Source organism: Channa argus, chromosome 10 (assembly GCF_033026475.1).
Source record: "Channa argus isolate prfri chromosome 10, Channa argus male v1.0, whole genome shotgun sequence".
Classification (NCBI taxonomy): domain Eukaryota; kingdom Metazoa; phylum Chordata; class Actinopteri; order Anabantiformes; family Channidae; genus Channa; species Channa argus.
The window spans coordinates 7,011,255-7,028,740 of record NC_090206.1 but is presented as its reverse complement, the minus strand read 5'-3'; the positions used below and the strand labels follow the sequence as shown (position 1 = coordinate 7,028,740).

The 17,486-nt window shown below is 40.8% G+C and overlaps 1 protein-coding gene across 5 annotated transcripts; it reads right to left on the bottom strand.

Annotated features, from left to right (window-relative positions):
* Positions 1 to 6,039: 6,039 nt before the first annotated feature.
* Positions 6,040 to 15,416, bottom strand: zgc:92242 (uncharacterized protein LOC436899 homolog). Of its 5 annotated transcripts, none has more exons than XM_067519145.1 (6): positions 15,236 to 15,416; positions 12,571 to 13,032; positions 9,580 to 9,697; positions 9,057 to 9,162; positions 8,726 to 8,954; positions 6,040 to 6,744 (listed from the first exon to the last, which is right to left on the bottom strand). In XM_067519145.1, the coding sequence occupies exons 2-6, from the start codon at positions 12,749 to 12,751 to the stop codon at positions 6,578 to 6,580; spliced, it is 801 nt and encodes a 266-aa protein (XP_067375246.1). In that variant the 5' UTR covers positions 12,752 to 13,032; positions 15,236 to 15,416; the 3' UTR covers positions 6,040 to 6,577. The 5 variants fall into 5 exon arrangements, with proteins under 5 accessions (XP_067375246.1, XP_067375243.1, XP_067375242.1 ...); XM_067519142.1 differs by having other exon boundaries at positions 9,051 to 9,162; positions 12,571 to 13,035; positions 15,236 to 15,415; XM_067519141.1 differs by having other exon boundaries at positions 9,051 to 9,162; positions 15,236 to 15,415.
* Between the last annotated feature and the right edge of the window lie 2,070 nt (positions 15,417 to 17,486).

Below are 17,486 nucleotides of genomic sequence, written 5' to 3'. Positions count from 1 at the left end.
GCCGTAACGATGGCTGATGTGATAAGACCTTCTTCCTCGGCGCCACACTCCAGGGGACCGCAGGGAAGACGTAACCATGGCAACGGCCGGCCCGAGGTGTCACGCTATAATTGGGCCACGGCTGCACTTCCTGTGCGCCTTCAGTCAGGGGGATCGCAGAGGGACTGTGTGTGTGCGTGTGTGTGTGGGGGGGGTTGTGTGTGCGTGTGTGTGTGTCTGTGTGTGCATGTTTGTCAGGCAGGGAGAGAATAAGCACAGCACGCCAGCCAACGCAGGACACTGCCAACTCATGGAGAAAAGCAGTGAGCTCCAACATCATGCTATTACAACGCTCCCACTGAATGAGAAACACACAGTCTTTTAATAAAAGTCCACAGTCTAGTGTTTCTTCATCTCCTAGACAAAGGGGGAATTTCAAATCCTTGGATCTGCAACCCCCCCCCCCCTCTTCAGCGCCTTTCTAGTGATTTGGAGCTTAATCCCCCCTCCCAGTTCTCGTCACACATGCACACACCACACACACACACACACATACACACACACACACACACACACCGGAAATCTGTGTCACCCGCTGCCCAGCAGGTCCAGTGACTCCCTGAACGCCTGCAGTCTGGCTACACTGGCCTGCAAGATGGCAGGAGAGAAAGGGAGGGAGGGGGGCAGGATTGAACGGAGGACAGAGAGGAAGAGGAGGGGGGGAGGGTTGAGGGAGAGAGAGAGAGAGTTGGGGCAGTGGGGGAGGAGGAGGAGGGGGGGTTGGAAAGCGGATCCAGGGAGAGGGTAAAGGGGGAGAAAAAGAGACGTGGTGAAGGGCAGAATGGGAGAAGTGTGTGTGTGTGGGGGGGGGGTTAGTGTAAAAGAGAGTGGGAGAAACTGGGAGAGATGAAAAGCAGGCCACGGGGAAAGAGAAAAGAGAAAGGCAGGAGGACGGGGAGATGGACAGCAGGGGATGGAGATAACGTGGCCCAAACAAAGAGAGAAGGAGAGATGAGTGTGAGATGCAGCGAGCAGAGTGATGGAGGCCGATTGAAATGCAGTGAGACAGAGATGGAGGGAGATGGGGGTTAATGATGGATGCATTGTCCAGATAGCCGGTGTGTGCCGTCACAGACCTCTGTGGAGCCTACATATGTTAGCACCAGGGGCCCTGCCCACTCTGGAGAAAAAACTCCTCTCACACACACTGCAGTGGAACAACCTGCCAGCCCAAGGCAACCTGCGCTGGAGCTGGGCGGACCCTCACTTACAAGCCAGACCTTTGAAATTTTGGCCACTGCGTCTGCTTGGAGACACTGTGTCTCACTGTGAATTTTTTTTTTCTGCTTCCATTGGCTGTATCCCCAGTGTTAGAAAATGTGTAACAGCTTTGCCGAAACAGCATCTTTTTGAGATCACTTCTCGTTGCACCTCTGTTATCCATTTTGTGTTCACTTTTATAGGCATGGAAAATATCCTGCTCCCCAACAGAAACACAACTGCTTCTTACATCCTCAAAAAGCTTAGTCCCTTTTGCCCTCGGGTTATATTTGATGACAGTGGGGGTCAAAGGGGATCCTTGACCTTTGACCCTCAAAGCTGTTAAAGCTGTATTCAAATAGACCAATTTCTAAAAGCAGTCTCATCTACTTCTGGTTTGGACTCATGATCACAATAAAAATCATGAACACATCAACTGAATACCGTTCAAATCAAGCATGTGGTAACCGGGTGATTAGGTGTCACTGTAATGAGACAGACATGTTACAGTCTAACCCAAATATCACATACATCACATACAAAAGAAATGAGCTGTAAAACAGTCTTACATTCTGTTCCTCTGGTGGGTTCACATGGTGTTCGTTTTTAGAGGAAACGTGTACACAAAATTCTGTTAATCTTTAGCTTGCTGCTGATTTAAAAAGGCACAGTAATTCCAGGAAGTTAGGCAAAGCACACTGATAAAGTCTGTCTGCCTGCAGTGACACTTCATCCTGGCTTCTTTTCAGACCACTTCATGTTGTGAAATTGATTGTTGCCATAGAGCACAGAGCTTGAGGTGACTAGCACTTCTCAATTTGTGTGATTCCCACCCTTTAATCAGAGCAGCACATCATGACCAGAGTTGTTATGTCAGTCACATTAGCCCTCTCTGACTTAGACTTTTATATCATTCACTGTCAATTCCCATTTTTAAGTACATTTCTATATGAATACAATGCATTACAATCAAAGATATTGAATTACATATAGAAAACAAAACGAAAAACAGCTGAAATGACAGCGTATACTATTTCATAATGCATCAAACTCAGATAAAGCTTTAATACAGCATTTTCACTATATAATATCCATAGCATTTTACACGTAGCATTTTAACGTTTTAAACATTGTATTCATATGCTTCTCATGGTTTATATTCACATGTTCAAAATGTTTTTAATTCTATGTTTAAAAATCATATAATCTCATCAGGTTTCAGTATTAAGTAATTCTAACCTCAGACGGACAAAGTCATGCTATTATTTATGACAAAAAATTAAACCAAAAAGAAAAATAAAGTGGCCATTGCCAAGTACCCTCAGCTGCTTCCATAGGATTTACGAGGGAAAGGTGCAGCCAGGTGCTGATTAATTGATAATGAGCAGGTGTGCAAACCTTTATAAACCGTTGTGGTAGTTTGCTGGTCTGGAGTATTCAGCAGTGTGTTAACACAATGCCAAGGTGGAAAGACATAAGCAAAGGTCTTAAAGAAGCACTATGCTGCTTATCAATCTAGAAAAAGGGGTTTTAAGCTTTTCCAAACAATTTGGAGTTCAGTGTTCTACAGTGAGAAAGATTATTAACAAGCGCAAAGCATTCAAGACAGTTGCCAAACTTCCCGGGAGTGGACATCCTAACATGTTCACCCCGAGGTCAGATCGTGCAATGCCTCAAAAACTACAAAATCTGGATCTGCAAGCACATTGAATCATGGTCATACTTTGTATTTCCCACTGTTTTTTTCCCATTTGGCTTCCTTGTTAAATAAATAATGGCAAACTGAAAAACGTTATGTGTTGTTGGTCCTCTTAAGTTATATTTACCTAGTTCTAAGACCTGCTGCGATCGGATGACACGCAAAGAAACAATTAGTAACTTTTGGACGACTGTAAATGTCCAATCCAAAATGTACAACTGCGAATAGGACTGTACCTAAACACATCACTAACAAGTTCATAGTGAATTAATATAAACAACCAAATGTATGTACTCTTTATTTTGCAGGTACCATATTTTCGCTACAACCATTTCCTGGGTCTTGTTTTGTTCATTTTCCATAAGTCTAAAGGGGAACTCCCCCAGTTTCACACATAAAAGTCATTGAACTTGCTGAGAGTTTTCAGGCTCGGAATGTCTTCTGTGTCTCTGGAGGAGTCGTGTCAAGCCTGAGAAAATAACCCTGATGACATAACCGAGACAATAGCATTTTACCAGACAACCTGCCTCACAAACTGGGGGCATGAGAGTTTGAAATGTGGACATTTACCACAAGTTTATTTTTGGATTGGATTTATCTTATTATTAAGGCTGGTCATGTTTTCACTCCTTTTCTGCTAAAAGTGCAGGTTAAATACAAACAATTTTGTGCAGATTAGACATAAAATCTAATGTATTTTAATAAAACGTATTATGCATTTCCTGTTAAATCAGACTGGATCACAATCTGCTGTGCAGCCTTTAAGACTTTGTTCTATTTAAAGATATATGAGGGTTTCTTTTGTATGTTTAAGTCACTTTACAGTTCATGCTATTTTAGGTTATTAACTTTAATGCATAGATTTTGGGAAAAAAAATTCAAATTGTGCAGAAATTAAAAGAAAAAAGACGCACATGTTGCAGCCAAACCGAGAAATCTTAACATGCATTTCAAGAGTCATTGTGGAGTCAGATCAGAAAATCATTACCTCTGGTGCAAAATCTATTGATAGCACCACTGAGGTGTTACTTAACAGTACACAGAGAGATAACTGATTTCCTAACTCAATATATCTCTTCACAATGACTTCATTTAGAAAATCAGATAAGATATGGTTTATTGTTCCAAAGCAAATGGCTTCACATCCAGCATCTAATCCTTGTCCTAATCCTATCATACAGGCATTTGGCAACACATGAAGAACACAAACTGAAGTGCTCCATGTGTTTGAATTGCAACTTCCAGACTGGACAGAAATTGTACAGGAGCACCGGTCGACTCCTAACATAGTAGATAGAAACATTACTTATCAACAACATGCACGCCGTTGCAAGACAAAGACAACTGGACCCCTACAATGCTTTGGTGGGAAACCCAACACCGTCCTGCTATATATAGCAATGCTTTTCACACTGTGTGCATGACTGCTCGTGTCAAGTCACATGATTCAAGATATATGGGTGGACAGACAGACACGCACACATGCTTGTCACACACAAACAGAAGCAGAGTCCTGTGGCGGAGGGTGTGGAGGTGGTGCAGGAATGTGAGGAGGTTTATTGAGTTGACTGTGACGTGATGCTTCCCGTGGCCTGACTCCCATTTGCTCTGTCTCCCCGAGCGTCTCACCCTCTGTCTCAGTCTAAACCGCATGCTAATCAGCTTTCTGTGCTCTCTCTTTGATCTGCGTAGGGCTGTTTTCTGTGGCGTCCCACTGAATAGATAACTGTTGCGTAAGTGTCCGCTATCACCGACTTCCCTGTGCCTTCCCATTTCAGCTGCAACCCCGACTACTCCCACTGAACACAACATGAGCAAACACAACTTTTTTTAAGATGCAAAAAACTACATTTAACCAGTCGATTCATTAATTTGTTCTTCTATACACCAACAACAGACATTGCCTGCATTAGTAGAATACACCATACAAATAAAAACAGCAAAAGTCAAACTGTCAGCATGAGCAGTATTAAAGCTGTGAATTAGTGACCAAGTAATGGGAGCATGTGACCAAATAGTTAGGTAGTAACTATTGTTCAAACAGTCCGGACCTTAAAACTGAAGCGGTACTGTTACATCACTCATCTGAAGACTTATTCTTAATCTCACAAATGCTTTTCTTCACTTTCTCCAGAACCAGTGACCGCAGGGTTGTGGTCAAAGTGCTGACTCAAAGCACATAAGGCTAATGGTGTTCAAATCCAGAGAGTGACAAAAACAGGAAGTGGAGTGAGTAGTTTTGAGACACAGGCCCCTCCAATTTTTAATTGGAGGTTCCATTGTAATTCAAGTTGTCCGAAACATTAGCAGGTTTTAGGGAAAAGAAAAGTGGATTCTTCTTGCTCAGCCAAGTCTGTCACCTGACAATGCCAAGTGACCCAAGTCACCTGACCATGTGACCTCAGCCCAACTGATCATGTGTTTCATTTGTTGAGGAACACACTAAAGGCAAAAAGGCCCCCAAACAAGCTGGAAGAGAACATGCCATCAATGGAGGGGTTTGTTCACGTCTGTGCACCATAGCCTTTATTCATAGCAGACTGTGAAAACTATTTTTTGACTAAAATAAATAAATACATTATACAGTCTTTGGGTTCTAAAGCTTTTAGCTGTATTGTAGTATCTGTTGTCATAGATGGTTTAGAAATTTGGAACATTATATTAAAATAAGCTAAAATTGGCATAAATAGTTTCATTTGCTTTGTAACTTCAATGTTTTTTTTTTATATATCTAACATGCTGGAGAAGCCCAAATAACCACTGTACATTACTATAAAATATGTCCAGAAACTGCACTGTATGTCTGTTCTGTAATTGCACATGGTTTTTGTAAATCCTATTTGAGGCCTTTATAGCCTTTTTGTGCATTCACCTACACAGGAGCATTATGTAGAAAGCAGACAGGAATACAGGTGGTTCAATCTCCAGGAGGCATAAAATGGTGTGGAGCATGTAATTTGGCACGTGTCAGGGTTGGTAGTTTAATTTTTTTCAAGATTATATGGAAGCAATTATATGTCAACATAAGAAATTGTAAAATATTCTCAAACTACGGCATAAAAGCAAAATGTACAATAGATCTAGTCAAGAATAGAAATGGCCATGAATCCAGTCCTTTTATTTCATTCCCCAAAGCCCTGCAGGGACACGATTGGTGTTTAAACAAGTCACATCTACATATATAGTATTACTACAAGTACAGTTGCAAACATTTCAACAGTACAGTACAGAAAAGCCCATTGAAGCACTGTGTTCCTTCACCTGAAGTTAGCAGTCTGTGTGTGTTAGGACGTCTCACTCTGCACCTGTCTGTCAATCAGAGAAACCGCGTGAGTGTTCCTGAACTTAGCAACATCAAAGCTGCGTCATTTTATCATTCAGGTTGACTTCAGCTGAGAAGCTTCCAAGTCTCTCTCTCCCTCCACCCCCCTCAGACATGTCTGTCTGTAGGCATGTCCACGAGTTGAGGCCTAACAAAGTGCGTCCCAGTTCACCGCTCAGGTTCAAATAAGGATCCTCTACATCACTTGTGTGGCCTCAGTGTGTAACTCTGTCAGTATTTCTGCACATACAGAACAGTAGGCTCTGCCTTGTGGGGCTAAAGCACTGCCTTCTAGAAGGGTAGATACACCTGGAGTTTTAGTGGATCAAAGGTGTGCTTCTCTTCTGTAGGTGAGCAGGTTTGGCAGGTAAAGGGGGTTTGGAGTAGGTCTGTGTTGGGATCTGAGAATCACTGTTGAATGCCTTCCTTAGCTGGGCCACTCGACCTGCGTGTCCTGACTTCTTGTCTCCACAACACACAATTTCTGAGAAGGAGAAAAAGCACAGAAAGTGAATTCCAGAAATTATCCATGTAGTTTTAGTTACCACCAAACTTTTAAAACCTGCTAATATCGATAAGATATACAGAGGGGGAAAGACTCCACCAATGATCGATGTGATCTTAAGCAAAGCAACAAATATCCAAAAACACACCGTGATCATTGATGTCCTTACTAAATACACTCATTAAACATTAAAAGTGATGGTGGAATTGCAGCATTGTTTTACTGGCTGAACCACTTTTGCGAGCAATAACCTCAAGCAATTGCTTTCTTTAGCTATGGATTAGACCTGCACAAAGTTCAGGAGGAATTTTGTACCATTCTTCCAAACACAACTTGTTCATCTCGGCCATATTCTTAAAACATCTAGCTCTCATGAGGTCATTCCACTGCGTCTCTACCGGGATGAGGTCTGAGCTCTGACTGAGCCACTCCAAAAAGGGGATTTTGTGTCTCCATGGCCAAGCTGTAGTAGACTTATCTTTAGTACATTATCCAGTTCAGGTCCAGAGGTGGCAAGCAGCCCCAAATCATGATGTTCCCTCCACTGCACTCCACCTTTGGGATGATGTTTTCATATTGGTCCTCAGTTTTATACTTTTTATAGCATATGTAATGCTGTGTGTTCCTCCTGAACTGTTCTAACTTTGTTTCGTCTGCCCACAGGACATTTTCCCAGTAGCGTTGTGGAGTCTCTAGGTGGATTGTGGCAAACTTTGGATGGGCTGCAATATTGCTTCCTTCATGGTGTCCTGCCATTGATACCATGCCTGTTCATTTTGGCGTATGATTGACTAATGAACAGAGATGCTAACCAAGTCCAATGAATCCTTCAAGTCTTTAGCTTTTCCTCTAGGGTTCTTTTTCACCTCATTGAGCATTCTGCATTGTGCCTTTGGAATGATCTTGGGTGGGCACCCACTTCCACAGAGAGTAGTCACAGAACCATATCATCTCCATTCAAAGACAACATGTCTTTGATTTAATTCTGTATAATTTTAGCTACATGTAAATAATAAAGTTTTCATCATAGGTCTTCTTTGTGAGGCATAACTCACACCAGGTGATGCTGCTTGTGAATAGCACACTGTCACTGTATAACTCAAACCAGCTCTAAAACACACCACCATCGTTTCATTGCTTGGACTCCAGTCGATGTTTAGTGACATCATAAGCGTAGTGTCTATAATTTTTCCACTAGCACTTTGTATGTTTGAATTTCGTGTTCAATAAAGACATGAAAGATCTTTACTGTTTGTGTTTTATTAGCCTATGAATATTGTATTTGGTGATCTTTGTGACTTTGGTGGAGATCAGATCCCATTTCATGACCAATTATGCAGAAAACCATTAAACTGCAAACAGTGCCATTACTTTTTCTTTTGACTGTATATGCAAATTCAAATGCAAACATAATGTGCATCAGCTGAGTTTGGAAAATAATGGTTTATCATTAACTTATGTAAATTGTTCTGTATATATTTTTTAAAAAGGAAAGCAGATTGGAATATCTATGTTTACTAAACTTGAATGAATGGCTCAAGTTGGGACACTGGGTAAAATGGAAATAATCCGAGTGCAACTTATCAAATATCGCCCTTATACTACTGTGACACTTCAATCTCCATGCGTGAAATCAATGACATTTTCCTGTCTTCTTCTTTTTAATATGTACAAGTAAGTACTTTTAATTGTAATATATTTACACAAGTGGATGCATTTGCCTCATGGCGTAGTTAAGTGATCTTATGTTATGTGGATTGATGAACTGATGATATGTGGATTTATGTATTTGTATTATTTTTGCATAAAATGTGCATCAGTTCAAATGATGCTTTTTCAAAATAACCCTGATAGAACTGGTGATTTCATATCATATACTTTTACATTTAAACCGCAAAATATGTACATAAACCTGAAACAGGTTTCTCTCCACCTCTCTCCTCGTTTCTTGTTTTCTCACCTCTGTCTTGTGGATTGTCTCTCCCTGTGTCTGACAGCAGGGCTTTGAGCGGCGGCTCGTTGCCATGGCTACTAAGATGGGACCCGTAGAGAGGAGTCCAGTTGTTGAGGTTGTCTGTGCTGCTGCCTGACTCGATGTCACTGTCCTCGGTCTGGTCCTTCAGGTCATCGTCAGCGCAGCAGGAGTCCATGTCCTCCTCAGATGACTGGTTTGGTGAAGCCTGGTCATCCTGTGTTTAAATGGGACACATTTTGATGGTGAGAATCTAACGCACTGGCCATCTTTCCTCCCAAACGTCACACCCACACACACCACATGAACTCACACTAACATCTGTGAGGGGCAGCTGGATGTCTTCTTTACAGCCAAGCTGCTGGGCCTCTCTTCCTGGCAGCAAGTCCACTGTCTGAATACCATTCATATTATTGCTGTTGAGCCTGGAAGACAAAGACATCCATTTTTTAGCTGCACAGACAGATGTCCCAACCTTTGAATGAATCTTCCACTTAGTCATTTGGCAAACAACCTTTATAATCGAATTAAGATGACTAGCTGGATGAAACAGTTCCCTGTTTGCATGTTCTCCATAATATTGCTTCCATCATACTATTTGGACAGCAATTATCTTACAGATGAAGCCACAAACATGTCATACTTCTACTTTTGTGAAATAAATCATGTTAGTTTTATGTTTCTTCCTATATCCTTACAGCATGTTTTAACATCAATTAAATGACTTTAAATTAAATAAAAATTAACTACACTTTCTCACTACACACATGGTGCTTTTATATGTTCTAACTGCACTTATGTAAAAAAAAAGTCAATTACTGTCATTGCTTTGTGTTTTGTACCTGTTGTTCATGAGGCTCTGGAGGAGTTTGGAGGACCTGAATTCATCCACCTCTCCGATTACACTGACGCTCACGTCACCATCCCGACCAAGCAGCCAGCTGACATGTTTCCTGGAAGCTGGAGGGGAAAAGACGAGAAAAAAAATGAGAATGCAAATGGCTAGGCTTACTGGAGACAGGCTGTCATGCAATCTATTATTCTGGCTTTTGCCCAGAAGATGGCGCTCTCCTATAAGTCTAAAGCTTGGGAAGCCACATGACGCAGATGCCTTCAGCTTTTTAATTTTCCCAATTCATGTTACCTATTCCATTTCATTTGTGCTCTTCCACAGTTTTTTTCTTTCTCTCTTTCCTTTGGAGGAAACTCATTAAAGAAAATGAACAAACCATTTTAAATAAAGTGGCATCATCACAAAAAAAGATGGAAAACTAGTTGACAATAAAATAAATGACATGCAGAGACCTCATTCCTCTCATTGATCAGGCAGAGCTACAGGGAGAAACAGCCTACATGTTGTTGTGCCTGTGTTTAATTTTGTTGAACTGTCAATTGGCAGTTTTGGAGAGCAAACTTTTATTTTCACCTTTGTCTGATAATAAACTACACCAACGTCAAAGAAATTCCAAACCCAAACATTTTTCTACTGTTACAAAAAAACAAAAGGTTTTCATGTGTTTTTCAGTTTTATCTCATTGCGTTATCTCATCATGACACAGAAGGCAAAAATAAAGCCTGCTTCCCATTGTGTGTAATAGGTGTTTTCCATAACAGCGCAACACCTGATAAAGTTGAAAAACACCTGCCATGACATCACTGGAAGGGGAGTGGCTTCTTTGTGCAGTCTTGAGCTGCTTCTTTGGCCTTTAAAAGGTACGGTAGCCTTAATGATTAGTCAGTAAGAACGCGACTCTTTTCACATTGACCTGACTCTACCAAAATATTAGAAATCCATCCAGCCATGTTATTGTTCAGATTTTAGGGAATGACTTGTGTTTGCATACTGTCACACCGCACATAAGGGTGCACACTGTGTAGGCGTCTGCTTCTAATGTGGCCTAAACAGAAACCATCTCTGACATACAGAGTCCCATCACTGAGGTATACAGTAAGTGTGGTAAACATAAATACCTAAAATAAAATATTCTTGCCGCCACACCCAAGAAAGGCAGCACATACTTGGAAGGAGGATTTAAGTGTGATTTTTAATGACATTTATAGGCCTGTATGCACACGTAAACCTGTCTTTCCCAGTCAGCACGGTAAAGAAAGAATGAAAAACATCTAAGTGGATTGTATCTTATGTGATGCACACACACAGACAGAGACAATAGCCTCTCAGGTGACAAAGCAGAGATTGGGTAAACAAAGGCAGTAACTTAATATGCACTTTAAAGCGTGATGACGCCCCAAACCACAGGGCTTACTCAATCTTATTCAGCCTGTCATTCCACTAGTGGTGATAGGCTGTCTATCACACACACACACACACACACACACACACACACATACACACACGTGCTGTGCGTGTGCACCAGGTGACATGGTCTCAGTGAGTCATGGACAAAGGCTGAATTGACCAAGACACAGACGTACTGTAGAGCAGAGGGTTACACGGATTGGATACATGGTGTAATCTGAGCACATTAATAAGACTGGTAACTTGAGACAGTGTTACTACACAGCTTGTGTATCCATGTTTTGTTACTCATGTGCACGTGCACTTAGAGATTAGTCTTTTGCTCTGCATTAATTAAATGTGAAACGGCTCACAAAGTCTGAAACATGTGCTGTCTGTTCAGTGTTCCACAATTGGTTTCCAGCTATATAACGATTCAGTTAAAGTAACTGTAGCAGCCGTAACTAATCATACCTACAGTGAAAACACAGTAAATATACTTGAATAGGGACTAAAATGGCCCAGAGCCAGGATTTAACAAATACTCAGGTCGTAAATTGAATTCCCCTCCCGCAGCACTACCCCAGAAGAAATGTTTGACTAGTCACCAAAATGTCTTTTTAATCCAGTTCCAGTCTCCATGCTGCTAGGATGCCAATCTCAGGGTGAGAGAAACAATATTTTTGTATTAAAAAGTCCATTGATTTGCAATTTTCAAAGTTAAATATAAAATTGCATTGATCTTTAATCTAAAGCTGTGACAATCAGCCAATGCAAACACACACACACACACACACACACACTAAGAATTAGGGGAAAAGAATGACATTCCTTTCATATAAGAGATTTATCTACAGCCAGCAGCAGGCTAGCCTTGCTAAGCAGGAAGTCGGGGGAAACTGTCACAGAGACTCCAGGAATTCACTGTCTCCAACCAAGACGTATTCGAGCACCTAATCTCTGCACTGCTTTACATTAAACAAAGAGGTTGGAAAATAGAATGTGATTTTAAAAGCTCAGATAATTATTAATTTTCCTTCATCATTGGAAGTAACAAAAAAGATCAAGAAGTGTGTAGAAACGAAATCCTCCTTGACAAATGAATTAAAAAGAAACGTTTGTACATGCTGAATGTGTTTTATATATAATGTTGCTAAAAAATATTTGTTTTACTCTTTTTGTCATTTCACAATGAGTGAATGGAAACTTTAACACCCAAGTGCACTTAAGTGTATGAGAGGGGTCATAATCCTCTTATTTACGTCTTGGCAAGAAAGTGAATAAGCATTTTTTCCCAACTACTGTTTTGAAGATGCAGGGTTTTAGATCAAATTATGTTTAAATATTTGCACATTCAATGGATGTCAAATTCAAGTTACAGATTTTACTGTACTTTCAATGCCAAGACCTTCAACTCATATCAGAGCTATGCTAATTATTACCAAGGCCACATTTCTCTTCCTGCTACAAATATGTTGCTACTTCAGTCAGTGTTTTCCAGGTTTTGGTTAACTGAAAATTACTGCATGAACTGGATTCGACATAAGTAGCAGTAGAACTTGCCAGTATAAAGAGTTTGGAAAATTCACTCTACCTTTCTTTGGTTTGGCTTTGTTTTTGTTCTGTCCTTCCCTCTCTTCTCTCTCCTCCCGCTCTCTCCAGCGGCGTACCTGCTCCTCTCTCATCTTCAAGAACAGGATCCTCTTCTGCTCTTCGCTGAGGGCCTCCAATATCTCCGGGTCCACCCACATGTCCTCTAGGATTTTAGCCAGCATCTTGCCTCTGTTCCCCCGGCACCAGTGACGGCCTTCGGCCTCCTTGTCTCTTCTGTCTGGTGGGTCGTGTTTCAACAGTGGGGTAAGATCGCTCCTTTTTCCTGCACCACTTAGAGTCGGGTTCCCTTTTCTTTGAATGATGTAGGGTCAGGTACAGCCTAATTTCTTGAGGTCACAGTGGTGTCCTTTGTCAAGTGTTCTTCTTCTGCTCAGCAGGAGTCCGTGAGGCTCTCTGGAGGTCAAGGTGCAGTGCGTCTGTATCAAATGGGCTCTGAAGGTGGCTGCTGGGCGAGAGAGAGAAAGTGAGATTATGTGTACTGTATTGTTTTGTTCCCCTTCATACAATCCTCCTCTGGCTGGCAGAACACAATAAGCCCAAGGCAAATAAGCCACGATGCCAAAATGTAGTGTGTGTGAGTGTGTGTGCCGGCAGTGTTTACTCTATCAACAGTAGGCAGAGAGAATGCTACTGTGCTTTTGAACACTGACAGGCAAGTAGGGGCAGGTTCACTCTGTATGTAGTTTCGTGCACACACACAAACACACACCCGCACACACATACACACACATACATACACACAAATACAGTATATACAGGGTGGGGTGTTAATGTTAGCATGCTATCTGGGGCTACCAGACACAGATAGAAAGCAACATGCATCTATAGTGCAGAGGAATTTAAGCACTGAAAGTATCCCTCCCTCCCCCCACGCCCCCCCCTACACACACACACACACACACACACACACACACAAACACAACACTGACTGTTTTTAGTACCTTATCAACACACGCTGATAGCCATCAACAGTTAGAAGTCCTCAAGAGCAAAATCCCAGAAAACAACCTTCTTCTAAAATTGTGTAAACATACTGTAAGAGAGTATCACTGCCCAGAAAGATTTGAAGCAGTTATCTGCTGAGCAACAACCAATAGGGTTTGTGTTTGTGATAATGGGTCACCAATCTGCACACGAGGGCAGTCTAACATTACCGGAAAGCAGTAGATCCTGATAACAGTCAGATTTCAGCCTTTAAGGTAGTGTTTTAGGTGTGGCCACATGCAAACCATAAAATTACACTCATCTTTACTTACATCTTAAACCTAAAACAGTCATTTTTGCTTCTAATAGCTGATGAAGAATGGAAACCACAACAATGTAATTAAGTAATAAAAAATAAGATTAGCCTATGTTTATATGATGTGCAAAGCCAGAAAATATCATTGTGTACACATTGTCTTTTTTATGGTAATAGCTCAACACTAGATTAAAATGATATTTCTTGTGGTTCTTGTAAAAATAAAACAGCCGCCAGTTGGCTTAGCTGAACACAAAGCATGGAAACAGTGGGCAATAGCTAAACTGACTAATTAAGACATTATATCCTGTTTGTTGAATAAAGTGTTAAAAGGGGTTATGAGACTTTGTTACCTGTTTTTAGTAAAGCTAAGTTATATTAAACAAATGCATGTTTGAATTGGGTATCAATCGCATCCCTTGACTAATTAATGTTAAACGATTAATTTAAAAGCAAGAACATTTATTTAAGTTTTAGGATTTACAGCATTTTGGGATTTACCATAAATAGTTTTGTAGTGTTAAAACACAGCAAATGTCTGACACAATAACAAATAAATGCAGCAACCATCAGGTTCCCGCTTTACAGTTTCTTTGTAGTAACACTTAAGCCAAATTTTGCTGCACTTTTGCTTAAATTAGTCTTATAACCGGCACCCATTCATTTATCAAAATTGTGCAGGTTGCTTTCAGTTGTTTTTCCAAGTTTTCCCATTTTGTAATCTTTGTTTTTGGTCACATGCGTGTGTGTTGTCAAAAGATGAAGCGTGAACTGTTTTCATTTCCTTGTTTTATTGTGTGAGAGCTGTTAACCTCTTTGAGACGCTGTGATTTAGCCATACAAATAAGTTATACCTGACAAGAAGATTTGCTACCAAACATCTAGCTATGTGGCAAATTGCTCAAGCTTTCTTTACAAGAACTTAAATCAGCTTCCCACTGCTTATAATTAACTGTGCACATTTCAACTTAGGCAAAGCAACACAAAAGAAATATTTTAATCAAGATATAAACCTGCCAAACATATCAAAGACAATAACAACCCACACAGACACTTCACATTAGCACAAAATTAGCATACAGCAGCTCAACATTCTCACACGCTCTGTTTTTCACACACACACACACAGAAGCAAAGTATCCAGCTATGGCTCTGTGCCAACACACAAATAAGTCCAGGATTTACTTCGGCCTTCACTCACATGCAGAGAAAAGAAAGAAAGGCAGGCAGAGGAGAGAAAGGTGTGTGCATGGCATACTGAGAGAAAAGTTTGAAAAGTCTCTCAGTCCATGAAAACACTGGCTATTTCGCAGGGACGGAGCAGATTGTGAGAGATAAATGGACTTAGATGGACCGTAGAATGGCAATCACCCCAAAGAAAGAAAAGCAGGGAAAGTGAACTTACTCAGTGGTTGCCAGCCAGCAGCATCTCCCCACCCTGCTCTGCGGTGCAGCTCTTCTGTCAGTGTGGTATGACAAGCGTGTGTGACACTGAGTGAGTGTGAGCCTTTGTGTGTGTGTGTGTGTTTGTCTGGGATCGAATCAGGCGTCGGCAGCAGTGGTATGCAGGCTCAGCTCTGCTCTGCTGCCTTTGTACTGAGCAGGAGTGGGACGGACTGACATCATGGCATTCATCTTTTTCTCTCCACCTTCCCTCTGCTCCTCCTCTCTCTCCTCCACTTCTTGTCTTCCATTTTCACTCCTACACTGCTGCAAAGAAACAGCAGCAGAAATACCCACTAAAGGAATTCCCCCATTTCCTGCATAGCTTCACGTCTTATGACATTTAGCTAAATTCAAGGTCACACAACTTAATTTTGCCTGACAGGCTCTGTAACCTTTCTAAATGTAGCAGTGTAGGAAATGGCGGTGACTCTTTTTATATATTGACTGTTTTAGTTTTATCTAACTGACCATCTGACCAGCTGTGTCCACCCACTTTCTTTCTTCCTGCTCCACCAGGAAGTCCTGCTGGAATTGTATGAAGCCATTAATCACAACACCACATGTGCAGGATGGAATCTGGATATTTTTTCCACAGGCTTTTCCGTCAACAGGTTGTTGTCACACTTCTCATGCCAGCAGTCACTGCTTTGAGACCATTCCGCATCATGCTGCCTGATCAGATGTCGTTACTGTCAGTCACATGGCTCTGAGTAATTACGACTCATAATACCATAGAAGTGTGTTGAATGTGGATATTGTTTGGAGACAGGAGACCAGGTTAGTACCTAACCTGTCTCCTGGCAGGTTTTCCAACCTGTTTGCGGGTGGGACCTACCGCACAGGGAGTGTTTACAGTAATTAAAAACACTGGTATTACTATCATTACTTCTTCTTTCACATACCTTTCTTTTGTTTTGGTTTAAATGTATTTGATATTTGCCGTGCACATTACAAGTGACAGTAGCCAGTCAGATTATAAAGTATGTGTCTTCTGCTGAACATTAAGTGACAGTAATTACAAAAGAAGTCAACTATATTTTAGGGGCCTGTAATATATGACTAATGTTAAGCTGGAAACCTGTAATCTAACAGCCCATCAACTACCAGACAAATCTTTTTGTCTCAATGGAAATTTACTTTATATCTAATTATCTCTACATTTCATTTATTTGAACATTTGCATGTATGTAGGTTCCTTACAAAGTATGGCACTGGTATTTTAAGCTAGTTTCCCAACAATATTAGTAGCAATTCTCTGAGTTGTCTTTAAAAATTGCCTTGAAAATTATTTACAAATTATGGGCAGGTAAAACTATCTTAGTTGTGTCGGGTAAAGCACAATGCCTGTTAAATGTTAGCTAACATTTGCCAACATAAGCTTGACGACACGTCGTTCCAGACACAAGGCTTTGGTGGAAAACTACATACGCATACAGTCAGGGGATTAAGCAAACCATTATTGCTTAAGAAATTCAAATTCCAATTTGTGAAAGGAAAAAATGCATTAGCGTAAAGGCTGGAAGAAAGGAAAACAACTCCGTGCAAAGTTGAAAACCACTGGCTAGTACCTCCTCTAAAACTCTGAATAAATATGTTCAATTAATATGCACATTTCCCAAAGTTGTAACTTGTAGTAACTAGGTAATCCTCTATATTTTAGATGTGTATGGGTATAAATGTGATTCATTGTCTTTAAAAATGAATCACTATGCTTGGAAAACCAATGCTCTTTGAAAGAAAGAAATAACTTTTTGAGCATTGAAAACAGGTTTGTTTCAGTAAGTGCAAAGAACAACATAAATAGTTCAGGGATGTTTACTCAAGCTCCCACTTTACTTAAGATTACGTAAAATGAAACCGCAGCTGACATAAGGTCAGCCTCCACCAAAACCTGTGCTGCAGTGATACCAGAAACTTGTTTGTTTGTCTCTCACTTTGTCACTGGTGTGTGAGTGACAGACACACACAGCAAAGATTAACTCAAACAGGCTCAATTTAAGCCTAACGTTCACCTCTAATCTAATCAATCTGAACCGACCACAAGCTATGAGCACATTTTTGATTAAAAAAAAGTTTTTTTTTTAATGTCATAGTGATAAAAGAAGAAGCACTTATGTCCCAGCACTGACAAAATCTCTTTATCTCCTTTCACGGTGAGATCAGGGTAGAAAAAAAGAGTGATGCATTCAACACGACACACAGTGCCCTAC